Raw genomic sequence first — 12,833 nt, forward strand, 5'->3', positions numbered from 1 at the left:
ACGTGATATTAAAACACTGGATGATTTAATTATTAACCAATTTAAGTCATTAACCAATCAGGATGCTTTTACTATGTTATTAATCAAAGAAATTATCAACTTGCACTAAGTTATTAACTTATTTGCTGTGAGTGTGTTATATATATTTATTATATATTATAAAAACTAAATATTTGGCTCCTGAACCACTGAGGTCTGAGTATCACTGACCTACCATATGTACAGCTCAGGTTTTATCTTTTTCACAGCATACAGCTCTGGATGTTTCTCTTCGCTTAGATCGATACAGTTCACTCTGTGGGGAAAAGCAAGAAAGAAAAGAAGTGTTAATTCTCAATGCAGACACGATCAATTGTTCTCCATGTTCACTGAAAGTAGGATAAGAAGTAATGGGCTTAATCTGCAGCAGGGGAGATTTAGGTTAGTTATTAGGAAAAACTTTCCAACTTTAAAAAGCCCGCTCCTAAGCGACCAGAGGATTTTTGCAAGGGAGTTCTCCAGGTGAAGGAGGAGCGATTATGTGACCCTTGGGGTAAGTTTGTTGTCTGTAGTGTGTGTGTTTGTGTTGTGCTTCCTGCTTGACTGAAATATACCATGTGGTCTGTTTATTTGGGGGACTTTGGGCTGACCATTTGTGTGCTGAGCCTAGCGGCCTGGTAGGCAAGGCTGAGAACTTCTCAACAAGGCTTTGATCCCTAAGCCCTTTAGCTCCCATCAACCCTTAACCAGGAAGCGGGGCTACTCAGGAAGACCAGGGCTTTAAAAAGCCTGCTCGCTCGTAAGTGACCAGAGGTGCTAGTGAACAGGAGTGGTTAACAGGGGAGTTTTGCAAGGGAGTTCTCCAGGGCGAGTGGGGGGAGAGCTAGATAAACTTAACATTCTTTAAACTTTAAGCTATAAACACCCCCTGATAAAAACAAAACACCAACAAAGGAATGAGGTTCAGGAGTAGAAAGAGAATGCAGGCAGAAGTCCAGCAACAGAGTGGGGCTATCCAATTTATTGCACCCAATGCAGCATGTAGGATTACCTGCCCTATGGGCAGGTAGCGTATGTGTGCATTCGGTGCAAGAAGCTCCTGGCCCTAAGAGACCATGTACGGACTTTGGAGACCAGGGTGGCTGAGCTGGAGTAGCTAAGGGAGACACAGAGAGGTACATAGATGAGACTTTCCAGGACACAATAGAACGGTTCATCCCCCCAGTCTGACAGACTCTGTGCTGTTGAGGAGGATGAACGTCTCAGGGAAGGGGAACATCCAACTGGAGCAAAGGGAAATGATCCCACAGTTGGGACCCTCATTCCAGATGATGTTGTGGTATCCTTTCGCACTGAGGATCTTGTCCAAGAGGTGAATATAGCTGGACCGCTTGATAATAGTGACCATAATATAATTAAACTTAACATCCCTGTGGTGGGGAAAACACCGCAGCAGCCCAACACTGTAGCATTTAATTTCAGAAAGGGGAACTACACAAAAATGAGGAGGTTAGTGAAACAGAAATTAAAAGGTACATCACCAAAAGTAAAATCCCTGCAAGCTGCATGGAAACTTTTTAAAGACACCATAATAGAAGCTCAACTTAAATGTATATCTCAAATTAAAAAAACATAATAAGAGAACCAAAAAAGAGCCATTGTGGCTAAACAACAAAGTAAAAGAAGCAGTGAGAGGCAAAAAGGCATCCTTTCAAAAGCAGAAGTTAAATCCTAGTGAGGAAAATAAAAAGGAGCATAAACTCTGGCAAATGAAGTGTAAAAATATAATTAGGAAGGCCAAAAAAGAATTTGAAGAACAGCTAGACAAAGATTCAAAAAGTAATAGCAAAAATTTTAAGTACATCAGAAGCAGGAAGCCTGCTAAACAATCAGTGGGGCCACTGGACGATCGATATGCTAAAGGAGCACTCAAAGACGATAAGGCCATTGCGGAGACACTAAATGAATTCTTTGCATCGGTCTTCACTGCTGAGGATGTGAGGGAGATTCCCAAACCTGAGCCATTCTTTTTAGGTGGCAAATCTGAGGCACTGTCCCAGATTGAGATGTCATTAGAGGAGGTTTTGGAACAAACTGATAAACTAAACAGTAATAAGTCACCAGGACCAGATGGTATTCACCCAAGAGTTCTGAAGGAACTCAAGTGCGAAATTGCAGAACTACTAGCTGTAGTCTGTAACATATCATTTAAATCAGCTTCTGTACCAGATGACTGGAGGATTGCTAATGTGACTCAAATTTTTTAAAAGGGCTCCAGAGGGGATACTGGCAATTACAGGCCGGTAAGCCTAACTTCAGTACTGGGCAAACTGGTTGAAACTATAGTAAAGAACAAAATTGTCAGACACACAGATGAACATAATTTGTTAGGGAAGAGTCAACATGGTTTTTGTAAAGGGAAATCATGCCTCACCAATCTACTAGAATTCTTTGAGGGGGTCAACAAGCATGTGGACAGGGGGGATCCAGTGGATATAGTGTACTTAGATTTTCAGAAAGCCTTTGACAAGGTCCCTCACCAAAGGCTCTTAAGCAAAGTAAACTGTCATGGGTTAAGAGGGAAGGTCCTCTCGTGGATTGGTAACTGGTTAAAAGATAGGAAACAAAGGGTAGGAATAAATGATCAGTTTTCAGAATGGAGAGAGGTGGTGTCCTCCGGGGGTCTGTACTGGGACCAGTCCTATTCAACATATTCATAAATGATCTGGAAAAAGAGGTAAACAGTGAGGTGACAAAATCTGCAGATGATACAAAACTATTCAAGATAGTTAAGTCCCAGGCAGACTGCGAAGAGCTACAAAAAGATCTCTCAAAACTGGGTGACTGGGCAACAAAATGGCAGATGAAATTCAATGTTGATAAATGCAAAGTAATGCACACTGGAAAACATAATCCCAACTATACATATGTAACCCTTCTGCCCATCTAAGTTGGCAGCAACAAGGGCCGGGTTCTGTATCTAGGGGTTCCGTTTCAATAACACAGTGCAAAACCGGCTCGAGCCCCCACCCAGTGACCTGGGACAATTACATACCACCCCCCTGGGTACCTCTAAGAGGCAATACTTCCCCTCTCGCAAGCACAGAGTCTGAGTGTAGCAGAAAATGTTTAATAACATGAGGTAAACGACATCAGCATAAAATTGGAAAAACACCACAAACAGGATTCATAACACAAACCATGAGCAAAACCCACCCCAGCAAATTGGGCTGTGTCCTTTCCCTTTGGCTCTTGAATCCAGCAACCCAAAAATCACCCAAAGTCCCCAAAGTCCAACACCCCCAAAGTCTCTTGGGTCCAGCAACCACCCAAAGTCCCAAAAGTCCAATAACCCCCCAAAGTCTCTGTCCCTGGTCAGTGCAGCCCCAGAGTAAAAGGGGGGGGGGGGCACGCAGGGTGTTAAGGGGCACCTTACGTGATCCAAGGCTGGCCAGCCGTCTGTTTCTCCGTGGGGGTTCTGCCGCAGCCTTCACCACGAGGCAGTCCACTTTCCTGCCATCCCACGAACTGCTCCGCTCTACAAGCTGCTCCGCTCCGCTCACCGACCTGTGAGCCGTTCCAGCCGTCCCCGCAAACAGCTCCACCCGCCGTTCCTTGGGCCACTCCAACCGGCCCCGCAAGGTTCCGTGCCGCTCGCTGCTCCTCCAGTCGTCCCCACAAATTGCTCCACCAGCTGCTGAGCAATATAGCTTCAGGCTCCCACACTAGTTAACACAGCACTCAGTGATCTCAGCTCTTAATAACTTTAGCTCTTTTGTGATTTCAGCTCATAGTATAGTAGGGGAGCCCCAGTGCTGGTGCACCATTGGCCCAAAGTGAATTCAGCTCAGCAGCCTGTAACTAGACTCCTAATAGAATCAAAGTTAGCTCTAACATTCAACAGTGGAGAGAGGAGGTGGTGCAATTGTGTTTCAAACCCTCAGAGGGGGCCCATACCATCAGGCACAAATACCTGTCCCCATCCTCTCTCCATTCACTGGGTTTTGTAACCCATGCCCCTTGTCAAGCAAGTGCTACTTAGGTAATGGTGAAGGACTCACTCAGTCCTTCTGTCATACAACAGTTCCACTGGCCTTGATTCACAGAATCAGGGTAACAAAACTTTATTCTTCCTGCCCCAATAATAGAGAAACTGGGGATCCCACACCAGCCAAAGTAACCACTTTCAGTTGCTGTTGTTTCCTGCCAGGCGAGTGGGTGTGCCTATGCAAACAAGATCAGCCCCTGGAGTTCTTTTCCACACTCGCCATAATTCACCACCAGATGTCAGGGTAGAGCTCATCCTGACTCTGCTTACACATATAAAATGATGGGGTATAAATTAGCTGTCACCACTCAAGAAAGATCTTGCAGTCACTGTGGATAGTTCTCTGAAAACATCCACTCAATGTGCAGCGGCAGTCAAAAAAGCAAACAGAATTTTGGGCATCATTAAGAAAGGGATAGAATCTGGGGGGAGCAAGGGCTGTTCTAGCAGAAATAAGGGAGAGACAAAACAGAACTGGGGGTGGAAATCAAATCATAATTATCTTAGATGTCTGTATACTAATGCGAAAAGTATGGGGAATAAGCAGGAAGAACTTGAAATGCTAGTAAATAAACACAACTATGACATAGTTTGCATCACGGAGACTTGGGGGGATAATATGCATGACTGGAATATTGATATAGAAGGATACAGCTTGCTCAGGAAGGACAGGCAGGGAAAAAAGGGAGGAGGTGTGGCTTATATATTAAAAACATATACACTTGGACTGAGATTGAGATAGAAATAAGAGGCAGACTTGTTGAAAGTCTCTGGGTAAATATAAAAGGGGTAAAAAACAAAGGGTGATGTCATGGTAGGGGTCTACTACAGACCACCAGACCAGGAAGAAGAGGTGGATGAGGCTTTTTTTTAAACTAACAAAATCATCCAAAGCACAGGACTTGGTGGTGATGGGGGACCTCAACTACCCAGACATCTGTTGGGAAAATAACACAGTGGGGCACAGATTATCCAACAAGTTCTTGGAATGTATTGGAGACAATTTTTTTTATTTCAGAAGGTGGAGAAAGCTAGTAGGGGGGAGGCTGTTCTAGATTTGATTTTGACAAATATGGAGGAACTGGTTGAGAATTTGAAAGTGGAAGGCAACTTGGGTGAAAGTGATCATGAAATGGTAGAGTTCATGATTCTAAGGAATGGTAGGAGGGAGAACAGCACAATAAAGACAATGGATTTCAAGAAGGCAGACTTTAGCAAACTCAGAGAGTTGGTAGGTAAAATCCCATGGGAAGCAAGTCTAAGGGGAAAAACAATTGAAGACAGTTAACAGTTTTTCAAAGAGACATTATTAAGGGCACAAGAGCAAACTATCCCACTGTGTGGGAAAGATAGGAAGTATGGCAAGAGAACACATCTTCAATGATCTAAAACTCAAAAAAGAGTCCTACAAAAAGTGGAAACAAATTGCAAAGGATGAATATAAACAAATAACACAAGTATGTAGGGACAAAATTAGAAAAGCCAAGGCACAAAACAAGATCAAACTAGCTGGGGACATAAAAGGAAACGAGAAAACATTCTACAAATACATTAGAAGCAAGAGGAAGACCAAAGACAGAGTAGGCCCATTACCCAATGAGGGAGGAAAGACAATAACAGAAAATGTGGAAATGGCAGAGGTGCTTAATGACTTCTTTTTTTCGGTTTTCACCAAGAAGGTTGGTGGCGATTGGACGTCTAACATAGTGAATACCAATGAAAATGAGGTAGGATCAGAAGCTAAAATAGGGAAAGAACATGTCAAAAATTATTTAGACAAGTTAGATGTCTTCAAATCACCAGGGCCTGATGAAATGCATCCTAGAATACTCAAGGAGCTGACGGAAGAGATAACGGACCATTAGCAATTTATCTTTGAAAAGTCATGGAAGACGGGAGACATTCCAGAAGACTGGAAAAGAGCAAATATAGTGCCCATCTATAAAAAGGGAAACAAGGACAACCTGGGGAATTATAGACCGGTCAGCTTAACTTCTTTACCCAGAAAGCTAATAGAGCAAATAATTAAGCAATCAATTTGCAAACACCTAGAAGATAATAAGGTGATAAATAACAGTCAGCATGGATTTGTCAAGAACAAATTGTGTCAAACCAACCTGATAGCTTTCTTTGACAGGGTAACAAGCCTTGTGGATGGAGGGAAGCGGTAGATGTGATATATCTTGACTTTAGTAAGGGTTTTGATACTGTCTCGCATGACCTTCTCATAAACAAACTAGGGAAATACAACCTAGATGGAACTACTATAAAGTGGGTGCATAACTGGTTGGAAAATCATTCCCAGAGAGTAGTTATCAGTGCTTCACAGTCATGCTGGAAGGGCATATCAAGTGGGGTCCCGCAGGGATCGGTTCTAGGTCCGGTTCTGTTCAATATCTTCATCAATGATTTAGATAATGGCATAGAGAGTACACTTATAACATTTACAGACGATACCAAGCTGGGAGGGCTTGCAAGTGCTTTGGAAGATAGAATTAAAATTCAAAATGATCTGGAGAAATGGTCTGAAGTAAATAGGATGAAATTCAGTAAGGACAAATGCAAAGTACTCCACTTAGGAAGGAACAATCAGTTGCACACACACAAAATGGGAAATGACTGCCTAGGACAGAGTACTGCGGAAAGAGATCTGGGGATCATAGTGGATCACAAGCTAAATATGAATCAACAGTGTAACGCTGTTGCAAAAAAAGCAAACATCATTCTGGGATGTATTAGCAGGAGTATTTAAGCAAGACACGAGAAGTAATTCTTCCACTCTACTCCACGCTGATGAGACTTCAACTGGAGTATTGTGTCCAGTTCTGGGTGCCACATATCAGGAAAGATGTGGACAAATTGGAGAAAGTCCAGAGAAGAGCAACAAAAATGATTAAAGGTCTAGAAAACATGACCTATGAGGGAAGATTGAAAAAATTGGGTTTGTTTAGTCTGGAGAAGAGAAGACTGAGAGGGGACATGATAACAGTTTTCAAGTACATAAAAGTTGTTACAAGGAGGAGGGAGAAAAATTGTTCTTCTTAACCTCTGAGGATAGGACAAGAAGCAATGGGCTTAAATTGCAGCAAGGGCGGTTTAGGTTGGACATTAGGAAACACTTCCTAACTGTCAGGGTGGTTAAGCACTGGAATAAATTGCCTAGTGAGGCTGTGGAATCTCCATCATTGGGGATTTTTAAGAGCAGGTTGGACACACACCTGTCAGGGATGGTCTAGAACAGGGGTCTCAAACACAAGGCCCGTGGAGTTATTTCCTGCAGCCCAACATAGCTCCCCTTGCCCCCCTGCCTCTGCGCCCCCGAGCGCACCACGTCCCCGCTCCTCTGCCTACCTCCCAGCGTGTCCCACTGCCAAACAGCTGTTTGGCGGCGCTTAGGACTTTCCAAGAGGCAGGGGGGAGGAGTGGGGCACTCAGGGGAGGAGGCGGAGAAGAGGCGGGGGCGGGGATTTGGGGAAGGGGTTTGAATGGGGGCAGGGAAGGGATGGGAAGAGGCAGGATGGAGCCCCATGGAAGGAGTGGAGTGGGGGCGGGGCCAGGGACAGAGGTGGGGGCTTTTGTATCTTTGTATGAAAAGGTGTCAGTGATGCAGCCCTTGGGCCAATGTACTAGTCCTCATGTGGCACTCATGGTGATTTGAGGTTGAGATCCTTGGTCTAGATAATAATTAGTCCTGCCTTGAGTGCAGGGGACTGGAGTAGATGACCTCTCGACGTCCCTTCCAGTTCTATGATTCTAAGACAGAAAATATATTGCCTCTATATAAATCCATGGTATGCCCACATCTTGAATACTGCATGCAGATGTGTCGCCCCATCTCAAAAAAGATATATTGGAATTGGAAAAGGTTCATAAAAGGGCAACAAAATTATTAGGGGTATGGAACGGCTTCCATATGCGGACAGATTAATAAGGCTGAGACTTTTCAGCTTGGAAAAGAGACGACTAAGGGGGGATATGATTGAGGTCTGTAAAACCATGACTGGTGTGGAGAAAGTGAATAAGGAATTGTTATTTACTCCTTCCCATAACACAAGAACTAGGGGTCACCAAATGAAATTAATAGGCAGCAGGTTTAAAACAAACAAAAGGAAGTATTTCTTCACACAATGCACAGTGAAACTGTGGAACTCCTTGCCGGAGCATGTTATAAAGGCCAAGACTATAACAGGGTTCAAAAAAGAACTAGATAAATTCATGGAGGATAGGTCCATCAATGGCTATTAGCCTGGGTGGGTAGGGATGCTGTCCTTAGCCGCTCTTTGCCAGAAGCTGGGAATGGGCGACAGGGGATGGATCACTTGATGATTACCTGTTCTGTTCATTCCCTCTGGGGCACCTGGCATTGACCACTGTTGGAAGACAGGATACAGGGCTAGGTGGACCTTTGGTCTGATCCAGTATGGCCATTCTCATGTTCTTAACTAGAAGGATACGTAACTCTAGAATAAGCTTCCAAGAGAGGTTGTGGAATTTCCATCATTAGAGGTTTTTAAGAACAAGTTGGAAAAACACCTATCAGGGATGGTCTAAGGTTTACTTGGTCCTGGGGCTGAACTTAATGTCCTCTCGAGGTCCCTTCCAGCCCTACATTTCTATGATGGCTGACAGTCCATCTGAGGCGGAGGGCACTGCACGCCATTGGGTTCTTTATGATTACTACTTATTGCGGTAGCGCCTAGCAAATTTATTTCAGGGGCAGCCTGGCCAAACCAGAGCAGCATGACAACCCCACAAATGAAGTCACAAAACCACTTACTCAAATTTGGCATGGTCAAACCTGAGTGGCACTGTGACCCACTGGTCACCCAGGAGCCAACGACAGGTTAATCTGGCGTTCAGCAGAGGTCAACTACATTACCCGGAATCTTGTGCATCAGCCATACACGAGCATCAGTGTCTCTCACTCTGTCCCAGAGAGAGAGAGAGAGAGGGGCTAATGCACGTGTGGCTGATGCATATGTAGCTGCAGGAAATAACATTATTAAATTGGGAGTCTCCCTAACATGCTGGGAAACTTGGTCAGTATGGCGCCTAGGAGCCACTGTCATAGGCGAGGACTTCATTGTGCTGGGCGCTGCACAAACACAGAACACAAAGATGGTCCCTCCCCAAAGAGCTCACAGTCCCAGCTGCCTGCCAGAGCCACGGCCCTGCCTGCTGAGCTCACTGCCAGCAGGTGCCTTTCCCTTGGGGGACAGGAGGAGAAGCGCTGGTGCAATCTGTTGCCTGGCCTGCTCCCCCCACAACCCACTCACCCTGTGAGCTCTGGGCAGGGACAGCAGTGTCCTTTCTGCACGTAAAGGGCTGGATTGTGCAGCCCTTGCTCAGGGTGGTGAGCATTTACTGACATGGACAGTCCCATTGATAGCTGTGGGGTACTCAGTGCTCACAGGGAGCAGGGGCTGCAAAATCCAGCTCTCAGACTCTATGGAAGCAGCAAGATCTCAGCTCTCCTTGCTGCACGTGCTCCTTACACCTAGGGTGACCGGCTGTCCCGATTTTATAGGGACAGTCCCGATTTTGGGGTCTTTTTCTTATATAGGTTCCTATTATCCCCCACCCTCTGTCCCGATTTTTCACACTTGCTGTCTGGTCACCCTACTTACACCCTCTCCCCACAAGGCGTCAGTAACACAGCTCTTCAAGGGGGTGTTTTCAGCAACTGTTGTGATGCTGCAGACTTGGCTTGAAACTACTGAAATTCAGGTGGGGACCTCAAAATCCAGCCTGACTGCAGGAAGGCATTGATAGGTCACTTACTCCTGTATTTCTTTTACAGCCAGGTCAGGAGAATGGGGTTGGTTTGTTTACAGTAAATGTGGGTGAGCAGGAGCTTGTGCTCCAGTTCAGAGCATGGTGCTCTTCTAAGGAAAGGGACCTGCCGGTGTAACCCACCCTTACCCCATGTGGCTCTGTCCCCCTCTAGTGGCTGGATCATATACAGGTTTGAATCAGCTACAGTCTTGAGCTGGGTGGTGTAGTTCAGGCAGTAAAAAGGCCTGTGTTCTACGATACTGAGCTCTCAGGGCTTCGCTCACTACCAATGACCCTGCCCCCTCCCCCTCGGGATATCCCATTACACCAGCCCTATTGCATTTGTAACATGCCAGAACGAATAGGCTGAGAAAATCACTTTTTCCCAAATAGTAACTAATTTAAAAAGCTAAAAATTGAAATTCAAAATTAATTTGAAAATCAAAATTATTCTGAAAGCTGCCTTGATGTGTCCCCCAGAACCAAAGCCCTGTCTGCGGGATCTCTAGGACTGTGCACAGAACTGGACATGTTTAAAAAGCTTTACTAACCCAAAGCTCCACAGAACTTGCTTCTATTCCCATCCATCTGTCTTTCATCTGGAATGGATTACCTAGGGAGGTGGTGGAATCTCCATCCTTAGAGGTTTTTAAGGCCCAGTTTGACAAAGCCCTGGCTGGAATGATTTAGTTGGTGTTGGTCCTGCTTTGAGCAGGGGGTTGGACTAGATGACCTCCAGAGGTCCCTTCCAACCCTGATATTCTATGATTCTATCTTCCTTAGTCTCATTTTCTCTCGTCCTTCTCATTCTGTAGGACTTGTTCAAACAGTTTTTCTTTTCCCCTTCAGGCTTGTGGCCTAGACACTTTACAACACTCAAACTACATTTACAGTACAAGCACTACAGCGGCACAGCTGCCGCTGTACCACTGTAATGTAGATACTTGGTACGGTGGTAGAAGGGTTTTTTCCGTCACTGCAGTAAATCCACCTCCTGGTAGCTACGTGAATGGAATAATTCTATACTGGGACTTAGGTTGCTTAACTATGTCTCTCAGGGATGTGATTTTTTTCTCACCCCTAAGCAATGTAGGTAGATCAGCCTAAGTCTTAGGTGGAAGCCAGGCCTCACTGCTATCTGTACCTTAAAAACATTTGGCTGGGCGTTTGTGCAGATTATAAATGGTACTTAAGTACTTTTCTTTCTGTCCTTTCACTCTTCTTTTCTTTGTCTATTTTCTTTGTCTGTTAGTCTTTGTCCCAGGATCAATCATGGTAATGGTTGTAAATTATCTGAGTACAGGAGGGTTCCATTCATTAAATTGTGAAAGAATCCCAGACTTCTGTTTTCAGTCTTTCCTATTGAATAAAATAACATGCTGTTCTAATATGACAAAATGCTGCCTTTAGTATGCACTGAACGCCACTATGTTATTCAGCTTTTCAAATAGCAAACTGCAGCCTATCACCAAAACCGTGGGGAAAGAAGGACAACCAGATCTTGGGTTAGGGGGCATGGAAAGAAACACTGTGATTCAAGTAAAAAGTCCTTAATCATGACCCTGAGTTAACACAAATGAATTAAAAGGACCCAGCAGTAACTTACAAGAAGTTCCGAAGATCACAGCTTACAAACCTCAGGCCATCACATAGTACCATTGCTCTTGAATCTCCCGCATTAAGATCGGCTATGATGTCATAACTCCACAATCTGCAGGAACCAAATATAGACCATGAGGAAACAATGCTTATTTTTACTCCATTCACTGCTGTCAGTGGTGTCTAAAAGGAGATTCTTTACCCGGCCATGCACAGATAAACCATAATGCTCCCATTGGCACGACAGGCCCCTGAGGGAATTCCTTTCCATGTGCACCTGTTGTGTCAGTTACTGTGTATTCTGCATGCAAACGTCCAGCTGAACTTAAGGGAAAGCTGAACTTTGGGAGTCCATTTCTAATGGGTTTGAGAATTCTAGTAATTTGCTGTAATGAGCTGCTGCTTCATTACTGGATACTCCCATCTTCTAGAACAAACTGGAGTGAAAGGCGTGGTTCACAGATGATGTACATGGGCACTAAATATGCCTTGAATATATTAGGAATTATTAACCACTATGATCACATCTCATTTCCAAATCAAGAGTCGATGAATGCTTTCCCCATCCTAACACAGAAAAACTTGCTGACAGCTATCTCTGTTTACCCCAAAAGAGTATTCCAATTCTAACTCCACCTAGAAAGCAGGACAATAGAAGGCCGATATTCCATTTTCAAGGTATCAGATAGGTTGTCTATAGAAAGCCAGATAAGTTGAAACTAGACTCTGAACTCTCCCAGGGATAAAACGGGAATGTTTACAAAAATTTCCTTCACTTTGCTTAAGTTTATAGATACATTAGCTTAAAGAAATTGACAAAGGTAAGTCAACTGAGGAACAGAGAAAACATTTTATAAATTTACAGATGAATGAAATTGCTTTTTTGGTGTAGCTAAAGAGGTCCACCCAAAGATTAAACACATTTATAGGAAAGAGCATGTAAAGCATGACATATTAACTCATGGGACACAATCAAATCGTAGTGAAGTAGATCAGAGATAAGACTGGACACTGTAAATTTAAACTGGTTAGATCCACTGCTTGATCTACTTGAACTGAAGGTTCCATAAGTCACAATTCCTGAAACACTAAGAATCCAAAATGCATTTTCACCCCAAATTATAAACTGCACTTTATCTGCCTTATGAATCAGATACAGTCCCCCTCTACATGTGGATAATCTGTTTTATTCCTTTTTTTTTTGTCTTTTATTTCACTGTAAGCCCCAAAAGCTATCAAATGAAATGTGCCAGAGAGAATAGAGAATATACAAAACATTTCTACTCAGTTCAGAGGAATTGTAAAAGATGTTGTTTGTTTTCCTTTTGACTGGTTGTTGCACTCTGAAATACAGTGATGAAACCACTCTGAAATACTGATATGAATAGTACAGCCCGAGAAAAAGATATTGACAGGGCTAAGCATCTGACAT

At 43.9% G+C, this 12,833-nt stretch overlaps 1 protein-coding gene across 1 annotated transcript in view; it reads right to left on the reverse strand.

Moving 5' to 3' along the window:
• Positions 1–210: 210 nt before the first annotated feature.
• Positions 211–12,833, reverse strand: part of LOC135877394 (NACHT, LRR and PYD domains-containing protein 3-like) — a 45,699-nt gene continuing 33,076 nt past the window's right edge. Inside the window, exons 9-10 of the mRNA XM_065402822.1 lie at positions 11,409–11,513; positions 211–295 (exon numbers count right to left, since the gene is read on the reverse strand). Coding sequence (XP_065258894.1) covers positions 211–295; positions 11,409–11,513 — 190 coding nt within the window. The remainder of the gene's footprint in view (positions 296–11,408; positions 11,514–12,833) is intronic.

Source organism: Emys orbicularis, chromosome 4 (assembly GCF_028017835.1).
Source record: "Emys orbicularis isolate rEmyOrb1 chromosome 4, rEmyOrb1.hap1, whole genome shotgun sequence".
In the NCBI taxonomy this organism is placed as follows: Eukaryota; Metazoa; Chordata; order Testudines; family Emydidae; genus Emys; species Emys orbicularis.